General features: G+C 51.6%; 1 protein-coding gene across 2 annotated transcripts in view; it reads right to left on the bottom strand.

The window, feature by feature from the left end:
- Znf423 (zinc finger protein 423) overlaps positions 1-7064 on the bottom strand; it is a 321067-nt gene extending 314003 nt beyond the window's left edge. For both annotated transcript variants that reach the window (XM_048355657.1, XM_048355658.1), the window contains exon 1: positions 6670-7064. In XM_048355657.1, the coding sequence (XP_048211614.1) occupies positions 6670-6709 (40 nt within the window). In that variant the 5' untranslated portion in view covers positions 6710-7064. The remainder of the gene's footprint in view (positions 1-6669) is intronic.
- Positions 7065-24353: the final 17289 nt, after the last annotated feature.

Raw genomic sequence — 24353 nt, 5'->3', positions numbered from 1 at the left:
CTGAAGTGGCAGAGTGCTAGCCTTGAGCAAAAAGAAGCCAGGGACAGTGCTCAAGCCCTGAGTTCAAGCTCCAGGACTGGCAAATAAAAAAGCCAGAAGTGGAGCTATGGACTCAAGTGGCAGCATGCCAGCCTTGAACAAAATTGCTCAGGAACAGCACCCCAGCCCTAAGTTCAAGACTGAGGATTGGCACAAAAACATACATATGTATATATAAACATATCAATATATGTATGTATGTACATATGTATATATGTACATATGTATATTGCACTTGCTTCATGAATGGGGATGCAAATCCCTCCTGAGTCAGTCCCCATATTCCCAGAAAAGGTATATTGAAAAGGCCTTATAATTCAGCCCTACAAACATTGGTCACCTCCAATAGGAGGATAGATGGGGTTCTCCCTTAAGACCCCTCCCACCTGCCCCCATAATACCATGCAGGATGACAAATCACAAATTCAACAGCCTCAACCCCTGACATCTGAACACACAGGAATCTTTTGCAACAGAAAACTGTTTTCCAGAGTCCCATCAACCCAGCAACAGAACAAGAAGAAAAAGAAAACCTGTCAATTTGCCTTCCTCCATGACCCTAAATCCAAAGAACAACCCACTGGATAAGAGATCATCAACACCATAATCTCAAGAGATTACCAATATGGTAATCTCATCTGATGGGTTTTTGTGTACCTTGGCTCGGAAGCTACTCTTATCAATAAGAAGCCAGCGAAATGTGAATGAACAGGAGAATTCACAGATAATGATATGGCAATCTTTGAATTTCACTTGTCACAAACGAAACCAGAGTGTTTGCCTCCCTAACATGTTCAGACTGTTGGGATGAGGTGGGTGGGGAGACGCAGAGGAGGCAAGGTTACCAGAGGAAGAGGAGAGGCAGGTTAAAGAAGAACGGAAGGAAGAAAACAAAACAACAACATCTACAAAGAAAAATTATATCTTTAAAATGAGAATGAAAGACACTGCTACTCCCAAAGTCAACTGGGTAACTGAGCTCCAACATTGTGTAATTGACTTTGCAAGTAGAACAACAGCCACGTAACAAAGAAAATGTGACTGTTTTCACAGCACTAATCTATAACACTGGGAGGCCCTCCTGCTGTCAGCCGGGGCTGACAGTACAATAGCTTTCAAAAGGATATTACCATCATGCTTTTATTCCTGACATCAATCAAGACAAAGAGAATCCTTCTCACAAGACATTAAAAATCAAACCTTTGTACAAGAAGATAGGTAAAACAGCATTCTCCTTAAAAGACAGCCACTGCGGAGCAATCAGCTAATTGGTGCTCCTTGAAAGCAGTAAAGTATTTTTATTTACTGAGAGTACAACCCCAATCGCTGGCTGCAGCCAATCCTGGCAGGTAAGCTATGAATCAAAAGTTGCCACCCAAATTCCCCCCATCAACTTCACCCTGCCTAGTGGCCACAGCAGGCGGAGGGAGCCAACAGCCAGAACTAGAAACTTCAAGCAGGATGGAACCAATCCAGAGTTAGTCCATTTGGGGATGCAAAACAACTCTAATCACAAGCTAAGAATCTATGCACAAAATTGTCAAATTTGCTAACCAACTTCTATTAGGGTTTCCCCACCACCCTGTGTAATAGGGCACACACTAAGTCTCCAGAGCACTCTCTGTTGTAGTTGCCCTACACCTACAACTATGAGGAAACCCCAGTGTCTGTGTGGCAAATGATCTCCAGATATGACGGTACTACTAGTCTTTGCAAACAGTGTACCATGGACAAGGTTGTACTTGCCTTAGCAAAATGACAGGGCCATCAGGAGACATAGCCACCCTCTGCTTGATTACTTCAAGATAATTTTAGATGCCTGTATGGTCAGGAGCTGGCAAACTACAGAAACTGCAGATCTAGGTGCAGGATGCTTACAGAGCTAATGTTCAAGACAGCTTATTGTCTACACACGTTCCAAACCAAGAAGTCATTCAGCCCCCAGCCTTAAAGGATCCAAGATGATGGGCACAACACACAAAGGGCCCACGCCTCATCAGAGCCCCTGGTCCAGGTGGCTTTGGGTCCCACCCTATCGTGAAGAGGGAGGCTTCTCTCTCTGCTAGAAGAGCCCAAGGTGTTTTGTGCCTTTCACCCTCTGGCACTCAATAGACCACATGAAACTGAGTCCAGTCACTCAAAGATAGAGATATTTTATTCTAGAAGCATTTGCAGTAGGAAGAGGAGTTTTCACTTTTTAGACATAAGTGGACCCTGTTTCTTTTTAACATAGCACGGAACAACAGGTGCCCTTCATTTCACTGCAGAATGGGCAGAGATTCTTTTTTTTTTTTTTTTTTTAAGGTAAGGAAAGAGATCCAAATGCTACCCTAAAGATCCACCTTCTCCTACCACCACCACCACCACCTAAACCAGCCTTTTTTAGAACCCGGCAGTAAGGCAGCCTCAGTGGTGGGCTCCTTTCGTTTACACATCCAAATGAACAGTTAAGAGAAATCAATGCATCTAATTGCCAGACTATTAAATCCTACATCAGGGGAAGAATTCCACAGCCACCAGCTTAAGAGCTGGCTACTGATACAGCAATTATTGCAACTTTCTATTAGATGGAAGCAGACCTCAGCCTTATGTCTCCAGCTAGGAATACTGAACTCAAGGCGGCTGTGCTCCAGTTTTCTGCTGGTGTGACTTCCCCTCCTCCTCCTCCGCAGTTAACACACTGAAGCATGCCACAACATTACCAGGCTGGCTGCTCCTACCAAATGACTTTATGACTGCAAAGTCACCAGCATTTTGCACCTTTCATTATTAATGCACACTAGACACCTTATGGTTAACGTTTAGCAAGATTCTCCTGCCAGACGCACAGTTATCTTATTTTATTGCTTATTAAGTTTTTGCAAGGAAACAGGTGTAAGAATCTAAACAGCAATTACCAGACATAAAGGATACTTGCTACAATGAAACAGATCCTTCCAAAGCTGGAAATCAATAGCATAATTGGGGAGGGGGGTTAAATATTAGAATTAAATGTTGCCTACCTGAATCCACATATAAAGCTAAGGGAATCTACAAAGGATTTGTTTTGCCCTTCCTGCAAGATCATGTGAATTTAGCCAAACAAATCTCAACAATTTACACTTGTATGTGGTCTCAGCTGAATCAAGAAACCTGTAACCTCAGAATGCCTCTATTTATTACACCTCAATTATTTCCATGGAAACACGCACAATGGTGAACTCCACTGTTCCCAAGTCCCCAGACCACCAAATTTATAAGATGGACTTTTGAGGAGCTCCAGGCTGGCAGAAGAGGAAGACAAAGAAGGAAACAAGGTGCACGTGAAGTCACTGGGGTTAGTTTGAGATGTTAGGGTAGGAGGTATATGGACACAGTCTGAATGCTAATTAATACAAAGAACTGTAATTAACAGCAGTTACTAGATGGGGGAAAAACCAACAGTAAAACAAATCAGTCAAAAGTTTTAAACTGAGGCTAGTAGAAAGATACATTCGTTTTCCATAGGAGTAAAGAGGCTGCTGTATGGATTGGCAAGCAAAGGGAACAGGTCTCTTTAATGGTGAGTGACAGAGATACTGACCAGGAATGGTCACCAAACCAGCTGATATCATCTGCAGAAATAACCTCAGAGAACAGCCGGGGGAATGAGGCCAAAATTATCAAAGGGAACAAATAATAACTAATACCACACCATACCACATCACCATGACATAGAAAAGGGCGGGGGGGGGGGTAGGGTGAGGAAAATCAGCCTGACTGTGACTTTTCCAACACTGATGTGTTTGTTGAGTGTTTCTTTTTGTTTCGTTTTTAAGCAAAACCTCAAGGTTTTTGAAAACCAATGAGGCTATTTATTCGCTCCCTGACCTACTGCCCTAGCCCCCTTCCCAATATTGGTGGTGTCCTCCCTGTGGAGCTTGGTTTTCCAATGAAGGACAAACATCCCAAGGGGACAAGTGACCCCACGCCAGAGGGAGGCTATGTGGGCCAGTAGGAAGTGAGTCCCCCCTCCCCCAGGACTGTTTCATTTTCAAAGCAGCAATGCCTTTGCTTTCAAATCACACCTTTCTGAGCATCCATTCAAAATTGTTACATTTCTGTCTTTCCTTCCTGCTATGGGCTTTTCATATTTCAGAGATCAATTACAAATTACAGTCAGGCAACATTCACAGCAGTGCAAGGGGCTGGGGAAGTCCACAATGCCTCTACATTAGCCCTGACACACAACAGTGGACAGAAAATAAAATGAAATGCAAAACGCACTGCTGTTTCTTAAGAAGCACCTTCAAGCATCTTTAAAGGTGAAGACCTTGCCATTTCAAACACTGGGTATAGAACTGTCCACATTTAAGCACACACTTTGCAATATTGCTTGAGAGAAAGGGACAGTTCTTGAACAGCAATAAATCCATCGCCTGCTGTAACTCTTATCTATTCAAATTATCTTCTCTCTTAATTCTTCCCTTGATAAGTGGCCATATCTCCACCCTATTCACCCCAGTAAACTGAATCAAAGGCAAAATGGTGAGAGACAAGGGTTGGAGCTGCTGTGGCTACTTAGGGAAAAAGCAAAGAACCCTGGGGAGAAACAGGGGGTCTCCAACTCCAAGGGCAGAAAGGCTGAGAGGTGCTGGCTGCATGGTTGATGTTTACATTTCTCAAAATGCCTTCACTGGTCTGACTCCTACTTGCCTGGTTTTTCCCCATGAATTTGCTTGAAATATGTGCTACACATACACACATATACCTTTAGAGACAGACACTCATTAAAAGCATCTCAAGGCTCATTTCATGAAAGACTGAAGTCTAATTCTTGAGTCTTTTTCTGAGATCAGAGTGGTTTTAGAATTCATTTCCAGCAACTCTGAAACATCCACCCCTCTGGTTCACAGCTTTGCTTTCTGTGGCTGTGGCCTTCTAAATAAGGAGGGCAGGTAAGCAACCTTTATATCTTTACAAAAGACAACCTGACTAGAAATTCAGATCATACATTTTCTTTTGAGCTGTGTTAAGTGGCTTAGAGGAGTGAGTGAGCAGTAAGCCAGGGAAAGCAAAATCAAACATTACTTCAAGCCACGGGGCTCTTCTACTGGGCAAATAGACAAACATGAGTCCTTCTCCTGTGTCCTCTTCTGAGAGGCTCCTCTGATGTCCTTGCTGGACAATCACAACAGCCTGGACGCCCGCAGTTCTGTGGGGCAGGTAACCTGCTTTCGGTTGGGATATTGGACAGCAGGCAGAACAAGACCAACTTCTCTCAAAGAATGAAGGGAGAGGAAGCAAACGGGACGCCAAGAGTTTGGACTGCAAGTGTCCCCTAAGATGACAGGAAGCGTCTCTGTGGGCAGCGAGATGGAGGGTGTCACCACTCTCAGTGGTGCCAGATTCCGTCCCAGCCATTCCAGCCAGGAGCAAAGCTGGCAGGAAGGGAGCGGGGCCCCAACGCCTTCCCGCGCAGGCCTCCAGGAAATGAACTTTTCAGAACAGAACTGGGCTGCGCCCAGAGGTCACCAGAAGAGTTCGAAGAGGACGAAAGCCTAGACTTGCTTCAACACGCAGCCGTTCTCAATCATCTCCCAGGGCAGCCAGCAGACCCAGCACCCACCCGAAGGGCTGGAAAGGGGACAAAGCGGCGGGCCGGACCAGGAGACGCAGCCCTATGAAGAGAAAGGGACAGGGAGGGGACCAGGGCCAGCGCGAGGCCTCTGCCCGACTTCTGCGCTCCAGGGGCCCCTGAGCCGGGGGCCCTAGGTGGAAATGAAACGCCAAGCATGGAGTGTAAGCGTGCGAACGTGCGTGCATATGTGCATGTGTGTGTACACTTAGATGTAGCTCCTCACAAACGTGCGCGCCCCGGGGATTCGGTATAGGAAGCTAATCTGGGTGCTGGAGATGCGACAGCCAGGGGTCGGATTCCGGGCCCCCGCACCAAGAGGCGCTGCCGGCGGCCACTGCGCTCCCCCGGGAACCCGCGTCCCGCCGGCGCGGCGCAGACAATGAACTCCTGTCGGAGGCTCCTTGCCCGGTGGGCCTCGGCGGAGCAGGCAGGAAGTGCGGGGGCCCCGGCCGGGAGCGCAGCCAGGGCAGGGGGCGGGGAGGGGACGGCGGGGGCCGCAACATCCAGGCTCCCCCTCTGCACCCCGGGGCGCCAAGGAGGACGCAGAAGAAAGCTGGTGAGGCCCAGCGCCAGCGACGGCGGCCTCCCGAGCGCCATCCTCCTCGCCTCTTCCTTCCTCCCGCCACCGACATTCGCAATCCCCGCCAAGACGGGCCCGCACCCCATGATTGGCCACACGGGTCCTGGACCCGCACGCGGGGAGCTACGAGGGTCCCCTAGTGGGCACCCCCAGGCCCCGGGCCCCGCGAGCGTCAGCACCGGGCCTGGAGAGGAACGAGAGGGCAGTGTGTCCGCGCCGTGCCCCCTCCGCTGCCTCCGCCTCCCGATCTCGGCTTCCTCCACCCCCTCCGCCTCCGCCTCCGCCTCCGCCACCGCCTCCTCCTCCACCTCTCGGCTCGCTCGCGCGGGTCCCCGGCCGCCCGCCCGCCCGCTCGCTCGCCGGTCCCTCCTCCCTCGCTCCTACCCTCCCTCCCCGCTCCCTCGCTCGTTCGCTCGCTCGCGCCTCCGCCGGGCCTCGCTCGCTCGCTCACCTTTCACCGAGCGCGGCTTCGCCTGCTTCCGCCTGGACATGTCCGGGGCTCCGGGCGCTCCGTCGCCCTCCGCGGCCGGCTCCCCCCGCCGCCCCCCGCCGCTCCGAGCAGCCCTGCTCCCCCTTCTCCTTCTGCCTTTCGGAAACTTTCTTTTTCTGCAGCCGGCTCGGCGGCTGTGGGGAGCGGACCGCAGGTCTGGGGCGCCCTCCCTGGGGGGTACGTCCTGGGCCGGCCGAGGCCACTCGGGGCGGGGGGAGGCCTGGGGGGCGCGCCGGGGCTCTGCCTGTTGCAATGCGGCAGCCGGGGGCTCTGGGTCCCAGCGGCGCGGGGAGTCCGGAGGCCACTCGGCCGAGCCGAGTTATGCAAAAAAAAAAAAAAAAAAAAAAAAAAAAAGGAAAAAAAAGCCGCCCCCCTCCTCCTCCCCACCCCCCGCCGGCCCCCGGCCCCTGCGGCCCCCTCCCTCCCTCCCCCACCCCACCGCCACCTTCACCCTCCTCCTCCCTCTCCTCCTCCGCCCCTTGCCGGATTTTTGTGCAAAGTTTGCAGGCGTCCGGCCACGCAGCCCGGTGTAGAGCTCACAATGAACCCATCTGAGAAAGGGGAGCCGGGCTGGAGTCGAGAGGGTCTCGGTGGGGTGTGGGGCGGGGGGGAGACTGGAGGCGGTCGGGAGCTCAGAGATCAGCACCCCCCGGGGAAAAAAATCCTTCAAATTATCCCCTGCCGCGCATAAAAAATAATAATAAATATTAGTAGCTCAAAAATGTCCAAACGCCAGGTTTGGAGATAGTGATGGGCAGGGAGAGGGGACCCTCAACTCAGCCTACTTGGAGGGGGGGCTCGAAACGGCCGCAGTGGCTAGGCAGCCACGGCTCGGGGCCCCTGGCTCACGCCCCCTTCTCTGGCTATCAGCTCGGCCCGGCAACCGGCTCTCGAGAGGAGGAAGGGGCGCTCAGGAGGCGGCGGGAAGGCGCACCCGTGCCCCGGGCATCGCTCAGCCCGTGCGCCGGGCCGTCGCTGCCTGCCCTCGGGCTGCGGTGCTCAGTGCGCGGCGCGCAGCCGATCCCCAGGCCGGTGCCAAGTCGCCGGCCCCGCTAGCTGCCTCCATGGACCAAGAGCTCGGAGAGGGGGGACGCGGCGGCCGCGGTGGCGGAGGCGGAGGACGAGCAGGCGGCGGCGGCCGGGCTCCTGTCCTCCCGGGCAGCGGCGGCGGCGGCTGCGCCCCGGCTCCTCCGCGCTCCAGCCGGCGCCGGCCCGCCCGCCAGCCTCGCTCGCGCTCCTGTCTTCTTTGTGGTCGCTGGCTCTCCTCCTCCCGATCCGGCTGCTGGGGCTGCACTGCAGAGACACATAATAAAGCCAGGCTTGGCTGGAAATGTAGCCGGGTCCCAGCAGGAGGATGTGAGGAGCGGAGTCCCGGCGGGGGAGCGCTCTGATCCCGTGGGGCGCCCCGCACTGCTCCGGCTCGGATCAGACGGAGAGAGGGCCAACAGCACCGAGCGATGGACAGCGTTGGAAATACAGCTCCGGCCGCCCGCAAAACCCGGACCGCGGCGGTGGCGGCGGCAGCAGGCACGACGCGGGCATGGGCACCGCACCGGCAAGCGAGGCCCCGGCTCAGGCGCTGGCGGCCCCGGGGGCGGGAGGAGGGAGCAGACACAAGGCCCACGCGGGCTGGCAAGTTGGCCTAGATGCATTAGCATCACGAACTGCAAAAAGTGAGGGAGAGAATGGGGAAGCAAACTGAGGTGAGCTACCCTAACATCGCCACCCTACGCTCCAGAACCATCCATGACCTGCCTACCCACCCCCCCTCTGTTTCTGCGGATCTCTGAGTCTTCCAAGACAAGACCCCTTGCACTGCATCCAACTAACTTCCCTGAGCTAATACACCCGCTTTTGTAGGGTTTCCGAGCCTGGTGCTCGTTTCCTGGCTATGGCTTTTTATAAAAGACATGCCTTACTCCCAAAACACTTCGGTAGTACCCCTTCTCTCCAAGACCGATACAAAGAAATCAACGAACTTCTACTTTACACAAAGTTTTGCCCCGACCACCAGGGGGAGCCCCGCATCCCTTCAAGGCTTGAGTTGCTTGACACTTGGGTCTCCAGCTGACTCACGGAGGGCGCAGTCTTAGGGCAGCTTCCCTAAGCCTGCCTTTCCGAGCTTCCCTCTTCCACCAGCTGCTAACGGCCTGATGCAAGGTTGGGGAGAGGCCCCCTTCCCGGGCAAGTGGCGCCACGTTGGGTCGGCACTCCCGGACCTGGAGAGTGGAGCGGGTGCTCGGCGCGGGCGCTGGGGGTTATCAATCTCGTGGATCGATAAGTTGCCACTTGGAGCGGGGAGGGCTGTGTCCCCTCGGAGACGAGTTACCCAGGGCAACCTTTCACGGAAAAACCCGCTGCCCGCCGAGAAGCAGCGCCGGGGCCAGCTCAGCATCGGCGCCCGCCCTAAGCAGGGTGCCCGCGCCCCGCGGTTTCCCGGCCTGCCCGCCAGCCGAGCCCGCGCCCCCCTCTGTTCGCTGCGCGGTCCCGCCGGGCCCCGCTCGCCAGCCCCGTGCTGGGCTGATTGCCGAGGTAGATGCCACCCCCGCACCCCTGCAGCTTGGGAGCGCTGACCCGCAGACGCGGAGAAAGGCCAGAGGCTGGGGGGGAGGGGGCGGGGGGGCTGCCAGGCCATCCCCGAGGTGGAGTCGGGGAACAGGCGGAACGCGGCGCCGAGTCCTAGCACGGTGACGACGGAAGACCCCCACAGGGGCGACCTCATGCCAGGGCCCTCGCCTGACTGGGCTTTGAAGGCCTCCACTTCCCCGGATTCGGGCTGCCAACCCTGGCCACGATCCTCCCCATCTTGTGCGTCCGAGTGCCCTATACCTCGGCCTCGCGAAGGGAACCAGAGCCCCCCTTCTCCCCTCTGGCCGCCCGTGCATGGCCAGCGTTAGACTGAAAAGAGGTGTCAAGGGCCAGAGCGAGGGCAGAGGCCTCGAGGCGCCCGGGAAGGAGGGGCGGATCGGCCGCTCCCCCTACCCCCACCGGCTCCTGGGATCGAGGCCCACGGAGAGAGGCTGACAGGCGGCAGATGGCACGCGCTGGGGGAGGGGGAGATTGGCCTCGGCTCCGGGGCGCCCCCGCCGCGGGCTGTCCCTCCTGCGGGGAGCGGGCGGAGAACAGCCCCCAGCCCCAGCGCTCAGGCTCTCCAGGGGGCTGGAGACTGCGGATCCCGCCCCGCAGGGAGGGCGAGGGGACAGACAAAAGGAGCGCAGTGGGGAAGAAGTGTGCTGGACGGAGGGAGGGGAGGTCATCGGGCTGGGAGGGGTGACTGGGCAGCCTTTTTCCACCCTCGGGGGACGGCCGGAGGCTCCGAGTTGGGCGGGGGGTGGGGGGCGCGAGTAATAGGATGACGGCCCATTGGAACCGAATCCTCAAGAACTGGGGTCCCAGACAGCATCGAAAGTTCTCAGAGCCCATTCCTGCTCGCTGCTGTCCCGCACGCCGGAGACGGGAAACTTGCCCCCCTCCCCCGCACGGCTGTGGTCTCGGTGCTCAGCCGGAGTCAGGGTGCCCGAGGAGCTCGACCTCGGCCAGCAGCGGCAGCCCGTGTCCTCTGAAGCTTGTTTCATTTTTAACTCCTTCCAGAAAAAAAGGTTTTAGGAAAGAATCTCAGAGCTGCAAAAAGCCAAGTGTCCCATTTCCTATACCCACCCCTGCTGAGCTCTGACCCAAAGGGTGTCAGGGACACCTGGTGATCCTGGGCCTGGATTCTCACCAGCCCGGTATGACCAAGAAAGAGGTCATTTTCAGATGATTACTGTGGCCGCCACCTGCCTACCTCCAGCAGGGAGTCAAAGGAGGGGGAGAGGGAGACAAATAAAAAGACCCATCCGACTTCACCTTCTACATCCACAAAGGAAATGGCTACTCCTGCCAGGCTTAGAGGAGTGAGTGGATGGAAAAACCCAGGGGCAAATAAAAGAGCCCTGACATAAACTCAACAGACATGGCAAATGTGAGAAAGAAGACCTGACACACTGGTGGCTATCAAAGCTATCCTTGGCCTGGAAAGGAGAGTGAGAAACTTCTTGCTATGGTTTGCCCTTTCACCTGCATGCTTCTTAAAGTTGCACCCCTGGACTCTAGGAAAGGACAATGCATCTTTAAATTTCCACCAACAGGCAGGTAGTCAGAGGAGACTCAACAGTTGGAGGAAGAAACACAAAGTACATCAAGGAAGCAAAATGCTAGCTATGGTAGGGTTTCTCTTACTGAGGAGCTCCCCAGTCCTTCAAAAGTTGCTGGGCAGTAAGTAGCCAAGTGACCACTTTTCCCCACCCACATACCTCTCCTCACAAGCACACACACTGAGTAAATGACAATAGTACTGGGTGGTATATATCTAATCTGGAACCAGTGGCTCTTGCTCACTGGTTTATTGCTGGGGAGAACTTGTACCCAACTGGAAGGGAGGTTTGGGGGAGGTTTGTCCAATTGTTTGTTCTATATTAATGTATTGACTGTGGGACGCACAAAGGGAAAGCAGCTCTTTCCTGCTGAGGTTGGTTTTCTGGGGGGGAGAAGGAAAGATGTAATGATTTAATTATAGTTTTGAATAGTGTAAACAAGACTAAAAAGAACAACAACAACAACAACAACAACCAAGAGTCACAGTGGTGGTCTGCCTGAGAACCTAAAGGAAGAGAAGGAAGAAGTCAAAGGAGAAAGAGTATACAATGTATGCAAAGGGCCTCAGGCGAGCAGGCTCTAGGCGGTTCTCAAGGAAACTTGTCCCAGTTTAGGCAAAGGACCAAAAAAAGGAATCAATCCTTGTCAGGCTTTGCAGCCAACAGGCTACTTTCTAGACCCTCACTGGAGAACATGGTATATCAAGGGACTTTCTGTGCCTCCATTTTCTCATCTGTAAAATGGGACTGCAGACAACATAAATCTCAACCAGCTTACTAGGTGAGACAGGGCCTTGCAAACTTTTTGTCTAGGCTGACCTGGAACACAGTGCTCCTGATCTCCACCTCTCAAATAGGTGGAATTACACCACCATTCACAGACTGGTGATGCCCCTGAATTCTAGAAGCTTTCTAGCAGCTCTGGGTCTCTTAGGAAAGCTTTACATTGCATAAGAAAGTGTGTGTCGGGGACTCCAGCATTAAGCACATGCTTACCCAGCCAGACCACCTTTGTGCATTTTTGTTGCATTTTAATTATACATCTGTCTGTGAAATCCAAGTTCCTTGGACACTCCTGTCCTGAAAACACTGAAGGAGCCATGTTGGTGTCCTGTGGTTGAGTAGCACCTGTTGACCAGTGGCCACCACCAGGCCAAGCCTCTACTGCAGCCTCAATGGTGGCAGGCCTTGACTTCCCCACCCAGGAAGTTGCCCTTGAGGCGTCTTAAAACTCAGAAAAACAGCAGCAAGATGGAGGAGAGTCTTTCTCCGATTCTAGTTCACAGCATGGCATGTGGGCAGGGAAATTCCTGCAGATCTCTGAATTCCCCAGGGATCCCCATTGTCCCCCCACAACCACAATTCAAGAAGCCAGCAGTGGGCTCCGACATCTGCCTCCCTGGAGCTGTGAAAGACTGATGCCAAAAACAATAAGTAGGGTGTGGGAACCGCCTTGTCTTCTCCAGTTTCTGTTCAGCTGGGAAAGCCATTTCTATTTTATCATCATTATTATAATTATTTAGTTCTTCAAGCATCAGCAAGTCTTTGCAGGGAACACCCACAGGCAGTAAGGAAACCAACTTGGGAGGGTCCCGGTGGACTTAACACTCAGAAAGCTCAGAACTGTTGGCCCTGGCCCTAGGAGCCTCCACCCAACCACCACCCACCATAACCCGTGCAGCACATGTAGCCTGAAGGTGGGTGCCTGGCTGCTGCTGCTGCTGCTACTGCTTTGTTCTTCCCAAAGATTCTTGTTGCCACTATGGCTCAGGCTATGCCTAGCTAGCTGCTCAGGAGGCAGAGATGTGAGGATTTCAATGCATGCTAGCCCAGGTAGGAAAGTCCATGAGACTCTTACCTCCAATTAACAAAAATAAACAAAGTGGAGCTGTGGTAGAGCCCTAGCCTTGAGAGGAAAAAGCTCAAGGGAGGGCTAGGAATATGGCCTAGTGGCAAGAGTGCTTGCCCCGTATACATGAAGCCCTGGGTTCAATTCCCCAGCACCACATATATAGAAAACAGCCAGAAGTGGCGCTGTGGCTCAAGTGGCAGAGTGCTAGCCTTGAGCAAAAAGAAGCCAGGGACAGTGCTCAGGCCCTGAGTTCAAGCCCCAGAATCAGCAGCAACAAAAAAAGTGAATCTGTGTGTGGCTCAAGGGGGAGAGCACCAACCTTGAGTAAAAAAGTCAAGTGAGAGCACAAATCAACAACAACAAATGTGATAGAGGTAGAAATAAGCTCTCACTGGTGAAATTAAGCCCTTGTTGGCTCATTTAGCCAATATGGTCTAGGGACACTCCAAACCCGGTAAGGAACAGTTGAGGATGCTAAGAAAGCTTGTAGCCAGGCACCAGTGGGTAATACCTGTAATTCTAGCTACTCAGGAGGCTGAGATCTGAGGATCATGGTTCATAGCCAGCCCTGGGCAGGAAAGTCCGTGAGAATCTTTTTTTTTTTTTTTTGTCAAAGTAATGTATAGAGGGGTTACAGTTACATACATAAAGCAGTGAGTACATTTCTTATAAACTTGTTATCTCCTCCTTCCTCCCTCCCCAGTTCCCTTACAGTTGGTTTATAGCATTTGTAAGTGTCACTGTTGCATTGGGTCACCTTTTACCCTTTGTCTCTCCATTTTGGTGTTCCCCTCCCCTAGTTCCTATAAACGTACATATAATACCCAGGTACCAAAGTCAGTGACATCAGGAGTAAAACCATGGGGAAGATTGACAAAAAGAAAGGCATAATTTCATATGGTATGTTGGAAATAATAACAAAGATAAGCCACTTATTTCCAAATCTTGTAGTTCATTCCGCTTAGCATCATCTTATGTGATCATATGTACATTGCTATTGAGCTATCTTATCACCAATTAATCACCAGAAAACTGGAAGTGTCACTGTGGCTCAAAGTGGTAGAGTGCTAGCCTTGAGCAAAAGAGCTCAGAGACAGCACCTAGGCCCCAAATTCAAGCCCCATCACCACCACCAATTAAAAAAAAAGTAAACTTGTAATCCCAATACATGCTCCCTTCCCTCTCCCTAACACATGCACGTGCACGCGTGTGCACACATACACACACAGCTTGACCTGTGTCCCACATCCAGCCATAGAGAACACAGAATCCTGCCTAGCAATGTATGGAGGCTCAGCACAATGCTAAAGAAGATCTATTGATACTGCTGTGGAACCTGTCCTAACCTTAGGATAGCCTTGTTTTGCCACTGCACATCCAACCCTGTGGTTGGTATCAGAGTGTGTGTGGCACCTTTGATCTAAGATTTGCCTTCACTGTTACTGCTACTGAGGCTAACCTTCACCCATTTCCAATCTCTTTATGACCACTATTATCTAAATCTTCCAAACCTCCTTAGATCATCTGTGTCTGTGCCCTTCCTAGGTCTGTAGGCCTGGGAGGAGCCTCCGAGAATCACATTCACAGGTGTGGTCCCTGCACTGGCTCAGTACACAGAAAGCCCCTGGGTCGAAAGAGATGGGAGACGGGACTCTCAGGGCTGGGCTGTACTTCTGTTCACACACTCTAGGGATTGCAGGTGCCCTGTATTGACATAATGACATGAAAACCCATCAATCCCAAGGCCTATAGGAGGTCAGCAATTACATCCTGCCTATCATACTGCTCTCATGAAGACTTTCTGGTTGACAGTATAGGCCAATGGATAGAAAGCTCTGTCTACCTAACTAAATCAAAACCTGTTTGGGGGCAGACCCCCAGATTTTGATACGTTCTCCCACTGCATCATGGCGTTCACTTTCTGCCCAAGGAGTGGTGTTGGCTGGGGAAGCTAGCAAGACAATGCCCAAAGATCAAATGTGGCCTCTAGACAGACAAGACCGCCAAGTAGCAGAGGCCTGTGCTGTGGAGAGAGCCAGACAGGTCTGAATTTGAATACCAGATGTGCATTTAGGTTTGGCAGCTATGTCCCATGCTCTACACATAAAAAGGAGAGCCTGGCACTGGTGGCTCCCCCCTGTAATCCTAGCTACACAGGAGGCTGGGATCTGAGGATCTGGGTTCAAAGCCAGCCTGGTCAGGAAAGTCTCTGAGATTCTTATCTCTAATTTATCACCTAAAATCCCTAAGTGGAGCTGTGGCTCAAAGTGAAAGAGCACTAGCCTTGCAAAAAGTTCAAGCACAGTGCCCTGGCCCTGAATTCAAACCCCACAATTAACCAAAGAAGAAAAATGGCACAGTGACAATGGCAATGGAGTACCACTATGGAAACCTGCCTAGTGCGAGGGGGGGGGGGGGTAGGGGGTGGGGGGAGGGTGGGCAGGGCCTGGAGGTAGCCAACCTGACTAGGAACTTTCCCATTCAGCAGCACTTCCCATTGAGAAGATCTGTTTAGCAGGCTGGAAGTAAGGTTAGACAAGATGACAGGCAAGGTAGCCTCCCAGAGAAGAGCCTTGGGATCAAGCATCTGGTTTTTATCTGCCAGCTCCTCAGATTCTTTACCTAGGTCCTCACTGTGTTTTGTAAATGCTAGCCATTGATTGTGTCTGTAGCTGAAACACACACAGTGACCACTCAGTGAGTTCATTTTCCCTTGGGTGGCCTCAGGTAAAACCTCTCTCTCTGCCTCAGTCTCCCCATTTGCTGGTCTGTCTGGGTCTCTGAATGAAGAAGCAGCCCTATTCCCACCCTCTGGCCCAAACGGCACCCTGCCAGTGTTCAAAGCCCTAGGGAACAGAGGAAATCCAGGCAAAAGGCCACTAAAGGGAGGTTATGGGGCTTGGGCCCCACTGGGAGGGAGCAAGGGGGCAGGGCTCAGGCCCCAGCGGACCCAGCCTGGGGCAGTATTTCCCAGGGCCTGCTGCTGCCTCCACTGCGGAGCCTGGCCCCATCCTGGCCATACACATTGGGACATGCCAGGGCCTGGCTTCCCAGGGGCCAGAGGGAGCTCCCGCAGGGGACTTCAAAAGCCCAAATGCCTTTCAGAAAGAACTAAAACTTTCTGCTTAACCAAAGCCTCCACAGGAGAACAGGCCTAACCCTTTTCTTTTTAAGTCTCTTTATTTTCCAGCCGGCTGGCCTGGTCATTCTCTTTTTTTCCTATTATAAACGGTCCCAGCTGCAGCACACAGGGAAGGAAGAAAAAAAAAAAAAAAAAGACATCTCCCAGGCCAGGCAGGGGCCGGTTACAGCCCCAACTGCCTGGCTGGCCTCCTGGGGCAGACAAAGGCAGCTCTAGCCTCTGGCACCCACTGGGAGAAGCCCCACTGGGAGAAGCCCCGGAGCCCCCACCCAGAGTCAAAGCCACAGTGTGAGGAAGAGGAGGAATCAGGAAGTTTCTGCCAGCATTCCAAACCCTCTGCCCTCAGCCAAGGCAATGTATAAGGGGCAGAAAATGAAAGACCAGGTTTCATCCCATTCACAAGAGCCACTGGAGTCAGGGCCTTAGATGTATGTGGAGGGGGCCTTTCCAGTCTTAGAATGGAATGATGGGGAAACTGATATCTGAAAACAAAATTGTCCAAGGTCCCTATGCCAACTAACAACTTTAGAAGCCAAAGGTATTGGGGACAGGGGAGGAAAGAGTTTCCACAGCCTGAGGAGGCAGAATGAGGACATGATTCTTTTCAGTACTCTTCTCAGTTTCCCTGACTTCCCATAAGCAATTTCATTTCATTGCCCCTCAGTTTCCTCATCTGTGAGGAACGCAATTCTGGACTCAGCTGTGAGAGCAGCTAGGAGGATAAATCCAATAGATAAAGCACTAAAAAAATAAAAATAAAAAAATATGGCTGAAAATGTGGCTTAGTGGTGGAGTGCTTGCCTAGCATGCATGGAGCCCTGGGTTCGATTCCTCAGTACCACATACACAGAAAAAGCCGGTAAGTGTGCTGTGGCTCAAGTGGTAGAGTGTTAGCCTTAAGCAAAAGGAAGCCAGGGACAGTGCTCAAGCCCTGAGTTCAAGCCCCAAAACCAAAGGCTCGGAATGTAGCTTAGCTGTAGAGTGCTTGTCTAGCATGGACGAAGCCGTGGCTTCAATTCCTCAGCACCACATAAACAAATATTAATAATAAAAATTGAAAAACAAAATAAAGAAAATGCTAAGGGACAGAGTTAAGGTCCTGATTTCAAGTCCCAATACCAGCAGACACTGAGCACTCACTGGGCATGCATGCACGCGCACACACATATACAGACACCCCAACTGATCCCCAAACAACGTTTCCTGATCTTCTACCCACCAATCCCCTAGCCTTGAGTGTGCAGGGGTCAGAGAGGGCAGACCAACACCCAGGAATGTGGGGAGGGACAGGCCCTCTTTTCCACACCAATGCCTGGCCCCACCATAACCTACCAGCAGGATTGAGGGCCCCTGGGGCCTCAGCCTGCTCTCCCTGCATCTGGAGCCATTATCACCCTCAGTGTCTAGCCTGGATGAGAGAGGCCTCATTCACCACTCTTAGGACTCACAGCCCTGAAGGGGGAGAGCCTGTACTCAAATAAAGGACAGAAATCAAGGTGAATCTTCCGGAAAAGCTGAAAAATGCTCCCCTCTCTAGCCTGTTAATTTCAGCTTCCACACTTAGCCTGAAGCACAGCATTGATGTATTGATTTTAGATGTTTAGATAGACATATCAACAGCAGGATAGACATGGAGATAAAAGTGGTTTGGGAACCATGCGCAGCTGCATCTTGTGTGGGTGAGGACCTGGATGGGGAGCCTCCCTCCCCCTCCAACCGCCATCCACAAGTTCTTTTGTGTTATCTGTTAGTTGTGAACTGTTTTGTTGTTGTTGTTAGTTCTTTGTTTGCTTTTGAGTTTTGTTTTGTTGTTTTGTTTTGATTCATATATATATATTTTTAAATTTTTTTTTTTTACCAGTCCTGGGGCTTGAACTCAGGGCCTGAACACTGTCCCTGGCTTCTTTTTGCTCAAGGCTAGCACTCTACCACTTGAGCCACAGTACCATTTCTGGCTTTTTCTATATATGTGATGCTGAGGAATCAAACCCATAGCTTCATATATACAAGACAAGCACTCTACCACCAGGCCATATTCCCAACCATTGGTTCAGATTTTTGATATCCAGAATTGGCCTTCAACTTGAGATCTAGCCTCTGTGGTCCTGAATTGTAGGGATTCCAGCATGAGCTACCATACTAGGTCGGAGAAAGATTTTTTTCACATGCAGAAAATAATCTACCACTTGAGCAACAAGCTAAGCATGAGTGGCTCACTCCTGTAATACTAGGAACTCAGGAGGCTGAGATCTGAGGATCTGGATTTGAAGCCATACCTGGTAGGAAAGCCCATGAGAATCTAATCTCCAATAACATACAAAAAAAAAAAAAATCCAGAAGTGGAGCTGTGGCTCAGTGGTAGAGCCCTTGGTTAAAAAGAAGCTCAGGGACAACCCCCAGGCCTTCCAGTTCAAGCCCCAGGACCCACAAAAAGAAAAAGAAAATAAGAACGGAGGAAAGAAGGAAGAAGAAAGAGGAAGAGGAGGAAGAGGAGGAGGAGGAGGAGGAGGAGGAGGAGGAGGAGGAGGAGGAGGAGGAGGAGGAGGAGGAGAAGGAGAAGGAGGAGGAGGAGGAGGAGAAGAAGAAGAAGAAGAAGAAGAAGAAGAAGAAGAAGAAGAAGAAGAAGAAGAAGAAGAAGAAAATACAGCAGCAGTTCATGTGTCTCTAATAGATGCTAAAATTTCATATTCATCCAGGCACTCATGGCTCATGCCTTTAATCCTAGCTACTTAGCAGTTCGAAGCCAGCCTAGTCAGAAAAGTCCCTGAGATTCTTATCTCCATCTAACTAAGTGGTTCAACTTAAAAACTGGAAATAGAGCTGTGGCTCAAAGTGGTAAAAAAGTGAGGGATAGGGCCCATGCCCAGAATTCAAGCCCTTCAGCTGATGAAAGAATAAATAAAATAAAATTCCTATTTGAGGATGGATATGGAGCTTTCTTTGATATGGACAATTTAGGTTCTCTTGATCTTACTCAAACACAGCTTCAAATTAGATTTCCTAAGTGCCATCCCCCTCCCCCCTCCCCCAGTGGAAGAATGTGTTGCAGGGTCAAAGGGGCAGCCTTGGCAAGCAGTAGGGCTGGAAAGGACTCCAGAGTTTGGGTCTTTGCACCTCTGTGGCACCAGCTCCTAGCACACACACACACCCATTCTCCACAAAAGAAGGAGGAGGAAGAGGAGGAGGAGGAGGAGGAGGAGGAGGAGGAGGAGGAGGAGGAGGAGGAGGAGGAGGAGGAGGAGGAAGGCTCTCCTGGACATTCCAATGTCAATGGGAAAGAGTTTTCCCACTAACTACCATGATTTGACCAGCTATGGAGAGAGACTATCCGTGTGCCAGGCATTGTACTGTCTGTCTGCTACATTTCCCTTTATCTACTTGTCTTGTACTTGTTTGCGTTCTTGTTCAGTGTCTGTCTTTTCCAATAGGTCATGCTCTCCATGAAAATAGAAACTTGGTGACTTTATTTACTGCTCTGTCCCTGTGCACCTTAGCAAGCCTAGTAATGAAAAAATTACATACTGGAAAGGATATCATTTGACATCAAAGAGGTTAGTATCAAGATGGGGACAGTAGACAGTTGTTTCCACATCCTGATCAGCTCAATTTTTAGTCATTTTTCCCAGTAATGGAAGATATCTCATTTTATCTTTCTTCCAAGGCTTAGTTCTAGCCCTTGACTGCCCCCCTCACAGGATTAGTTGCTCAATCTATATCTGGGTATAATGGGTGGGGGGAGACAGTACTGGAGCTTGAACTTACGGCCTGGAAACGGCTTTTTCGTGCAAGACCGATTCTGCAGTACCACTTGACCCACAACTCCACTTCTGGCTTTTTGTTGGCTAAATGGAGGTTATGAGTCCTATGGACTTTCATTCCTGGGCTGGCTTCACACTTCGATCCTCAGATCTCAGCCTGATGAGTAGCTAGGGTGATAGGTGTGAACCACCAGCCTGGGGCGGCTATGTTTGAGTTATTTTACTAGAGTGCTGAACTCTATGCCTCCTAAAATGCTGGACTCTGGGCTGGGAATGTGGCCTAGTGGTAGAGTGCTTCCCTAGTATACATGAAACCCTGGGTTCCATTCCCCAGCACCACATATATAGAAAACAGCCAGAAGTGGCACTGTGGCTCAAGTGGCAGAGTGCTAGCCTTGAGCAAAAAGAAGCCAAGGACAGTGCTCAGGCCCTGAGTTCAAGGCCCAGGACTGGCCAAAAATAAAATAAAATAAAATAAAAAATAAATAAATAGAAAGTAAAATGCTGGACTTTGTCCATCCTGAGCATTGTGCGGGATTCCCCCCCCACACCCCCACAGGTGGACTTCTTGAAACCAAGGGTCTTCTCGATATGGAAACCGCAGAAACCCATAAGGAAAATCATCTACAGATCCACCCAAGATTAAAGATAGGTATTTCTTTGTCTAGGTCATTGTCCCTGAGCAGATTTGCTGTTACAAATTTATAATAGTATCTTACATAAGTCACCAGGGGAGCTATTTTCCATCAACATTATGCAAAGCATACTTTTCCACTGTTGATGTAGACCCAGCTATTTTCTTCCTTACTTATCTACCTACTTTCCTCTTCCCATTCCCAAGGCCAGCATATAGCTTATCACAAGGATTCTCTGTGCTCATAGGTACAAATACAAGTACAGCCATGGGAAGGTGCCGGCAGTCAGTGTGAAAGGTGCATGGGACTGCAGGCACCGGCACTTGCCCACTCTCACACTTGCCAGTCTACAAACTGAAAGACCTCCCAGGCACTTGGAACAGTACTGTTCTTGGTTATGGGGCTTGAAGTCAGGGCATGAGCACTGACCCTGAGCTTTTTGGCTCAAGGCTAGCACTCTACCACTTTAAGCCATAACACTACTTCCAATTTTCTGGTAATTAATTAGAGATAAAGAGTTTCACAGACTTTCCTGCCTGGGCTTTGAACCACAATCCTCAGATCTCAGCCTTCCTTAGCTAATTGTAAGCATGAGCCACTGGTGCTGGTTTATTGATGCCTTTTCTATGGCCATATGTAATTTACATTTACATGTTTACATATGTAAATGTAGGGCTATTTAGCTTTTCATCTTGGGAGCAATGTTTCCACGTGATTCACCTCAGTAGACATTATAATAACATGTGGAGGGGGGATGTCCTGGGGCTTGAACTCAGAGCCTAGGCACTGTCCCTGAGCTTTGGCTAGCACTCTACCACTTGAGCCACAGCTCTACTTCCCACCTTTTCTGTTTATGTGATACTGAGGAATCAAACCCAGAGCTTCATGCATGCTAGGCAAGCACTCTACACTAAGCCACATATTCCCAGCCCCCAAAGCCATTTTAAAACTCTTCCCTGCCCCTCACTTCCTGCTGTGAGGATACCAGAGTGGAAGGAAGGGAAGAGGGCTCACCCCCGGCAGGGGCTCTGGTCCTCTCCTATAGTTTTGCTGAGTAGAAGGAGCCCCTGGGAACCAGGTGAATATCTTTTCTCAAAGCTAATGTGAGCAGCAGCCATTGGCGTCACTAGAGACCCTCATGCAGAGCTCAGGAGTATTGGGGCCTTATCCCATCACTGCCAGGGACCAAACACATTCATGCAGCAGGTATTTACTGAGCACGTATTGTGATCCAGTTCTGGGGATACACTAATCATCCAGCAGGCAAAAATAACTTGCCTTCAGCTCAATAGGGGAGGTGATGGTTCTCAGGTAGGCTCCAAAACTTTATCTAACAACCAGATAGGAAATTTTAGGCATAAGGCTGCTGTTGGAACTGCTTAACCATCTCCATGGTACGAAGGCAGTCATGAATTCTGTGGCTATGTTCCAATAAAACTTTATTTCTTGGACACTGAAATCTCAATGCTGTGTAATTTTCGTGCATTCTGAAATATAAATCTTCACCACCCCAACCATTTAAAAATATATAAAACATTTTATAAAAACAGGTGGTGGCAGCCCCCGTTGTACAGGAGTAATAATGACTGAAAAATACCCAGCTCTTAGCCAGGCATTATTACTGCTATGGCACTTATGTAAGTTAGCTCATTAATCCTCTTATAACCTCAGTACTGGGTAACCACTACTGGTTCTACTTTACAGAGGCAGGCATTCACTGAGAGAAAATTCATAGACCAGATTTGGGTCCAGAATTGAATGTATACGCTCTATGTATCACTCTGTTCTTCCTCCTCTGACCACTCAATGAAGTCATCAATTTGTATTACCTTTGTTCAGTCCTGACTCTCTACCAGACAGGCCTGATCACCCTGTATACATACAACAAAGGAATGAAAAAGTCCAGCCACCAGATGCTAGTGGCTACTCAGGAAGCTGAGCTCTGAGGATCAAGGTTCTAGAGCAGTCCCACAGAAAAGTCCATGAGACTCATCTCCAATTAAACACAAAAAAAGCTGAAGTGGATCTGTGGCTCAAGTGGTCAGATGCTAGTCTTGCTCAGAAAAAGCTAAGGGACAGCACTCAGGCCCTGAGTTCAAGCCTCGCTACCTCCTCTACCCCTCCCCCCCCAAAAAAAAAAGAAAAAAGAAAAGGAAAGGCAGTCCAATAACTTCATGAGACACACATCATGTCCCTTGATGGGGAGGTCATTCCCGGGAGGACCTCTCCAGGGTCACACTGCTCCTCTCACTCTATTATTTCTTTGCCTTGCCCATGGTAGCCTCCTTCCAACCCCCCCCCCCCCCCGCCCCCAGCCACAGGGCTTCCATATGCTGACCACGATTCAAAGTTAAACAGGAGAGAGAGAGAGAGAGAGAGAGAGAGAGAGAGAGAGAGAACCACAGAGAAGGGGAGGTTGAGGGCTCTGGAAGCCCTTTGAAGGGGCAGGATTGGGGAGCCTGGAAGGATGGGGAGAACCTAAAAAAAAACGAACCCGTAGTTCAGAACCCGAGGTCTGTCCCCATCCTGTTCACCCACAAAACTAGCCAGGCATCCAGGTCTTTCGGGGAAGGGGGAGCAGTTCCCCCAGAACTTGGGGAAAATGCTTCTGGCATTAAACAAAGCCTTTTTATATTTAAACTGCCAGCCCAGGATTTTCAGGAAAGTTTCCCCAAGCGTCAGTGAATGTGTGTGCGCAAAAAATTATCCACAGGTGTATAAACAGTTGGATGCAGATACACGCGCGTGTGCACCACGCATCCTGGGCTTGCACTCTCCCTGGGCCCACGTCGGGGCCGGTGGCGCGGCGCGCAGTAGGCCGGCACACCCGGAGCGGCCCGAGTGGGCTGGGGCGGGGATTCACCCGGAATTCCGGAGCCACGGGGAAAGGGAAGGTGGGGAAGGGGGAGGTTGATGGGGGGGGGGGCTGGGAGTCTGGGGGGAGGGGACAGGGCTGGCCCGATGCGGTGGCGGGGGGCGGGGGGGGAGGCGGGGGGGGGGGGGAGCAGGGGGCGCGGAACCAAGCCCGGGACCCCGACGGGGAGCCGCCCAGCAGGGGAGGACTGCGAGGCCGCGGCGGGAGGCCGCGCGGATCAGGGGGACCCTAGGTCGGCGCGGGGAGCGGGCCTGGGGGAGGGAAAGGTCGGGTGTGGGAGCCGGGGTGCTCCCCAGGACGAGGCGGCGATCAGCGGCCGGGCGGGCGCCCCTGCCTCCGCGCCTGGGCGCCGCCTCTCTCCGTGTCCGAGGACTCTGTGCTAGGCGGGAGGGGGGGGGGGGCCACAGCCGGGGAGCCCGGGACGCCTCGCTGGCCGACATCCCCGTGTGCTGCCGGGGCTGGAACCTAGCCCGACCCAATCCCAGGTAGGAGGCAGCGGGGTGCTGGGCTCCACCCTCGCTCCGCCCCTCCCAGCCGCGTCCTGGAGAAGGTCAGGGTGCGAACCTGCGTCTTTCTAGGAGCCGCTCGGGCCAGCCGTGGCTGCCCACCACCGCCGCCTGCAGGCGCCTGGGCCGCGCACAGTTCCGGGCTGCCCCACTCAGCTCTGTTTGGAAATGAAAGAGAGCCGGGCGCCGTGGCTCACACCTGTAACCCTAACTACCCAGGAGGAGACCTGAGATCTGAGGATCGCGGTTCGAAGCCAGCCTGCTCAGGAAAGTCCGTGAGACTCTTCTCTCCAATTAACCACCAGAAAACTGGAAGTGATGCTGCGGTGGAGCGCTAGCCTTGAGCTAAAAGAGCTCAGGGACAGGCTCAAGCCCTGAGTTCAAGCCCCTCCCCCCAACACACACACTCACACACACACACACACACACAGAAAAAGAAGAGAAAGGAAAAGACCCTCTCTTTTCCTTTCCTTGTTCTCTTCTCCTCCCCTCCCCTATGTCAAACGCCTGAGGCCCTAATGAGATCCGCTGGCCTCACCCCAGCTGGTGAAGTCAGTAGACAGTGGGTGGACAGTGAGTGTAGTAGTTACACCCTGTATGTACCCCTGCACTAAAACAAAGAACAGAAAAAAACATGCACATCCTACTCCCGAGTGGATGCACACACGGCGAGATGCCCATATAGGCTCCTTGACAACGAAAGCACTCAAGACCCTCCCAGAGCTTGCCCTGCATCTTTATCTG

Source organism: Perognathus longimembris, chromosome 10 (assembly GCF_023159225.1).
Source record: "Perognathus longimembris pacificus isolate PPM17 chromosome 10, ASM2315922v1, whole genome shotgun sequence".
NCBI lineage: Eukaryota > Metazoa > Chordata > Mammalia > Rodentia > Heteromyidae > Perognathus > Perognathus longimembris.
The sequence above is the reverse complement of the archived record's forward strand: the minus strand, read 5'-3'. Positions and strand labels throughout refer to the sequence as shown.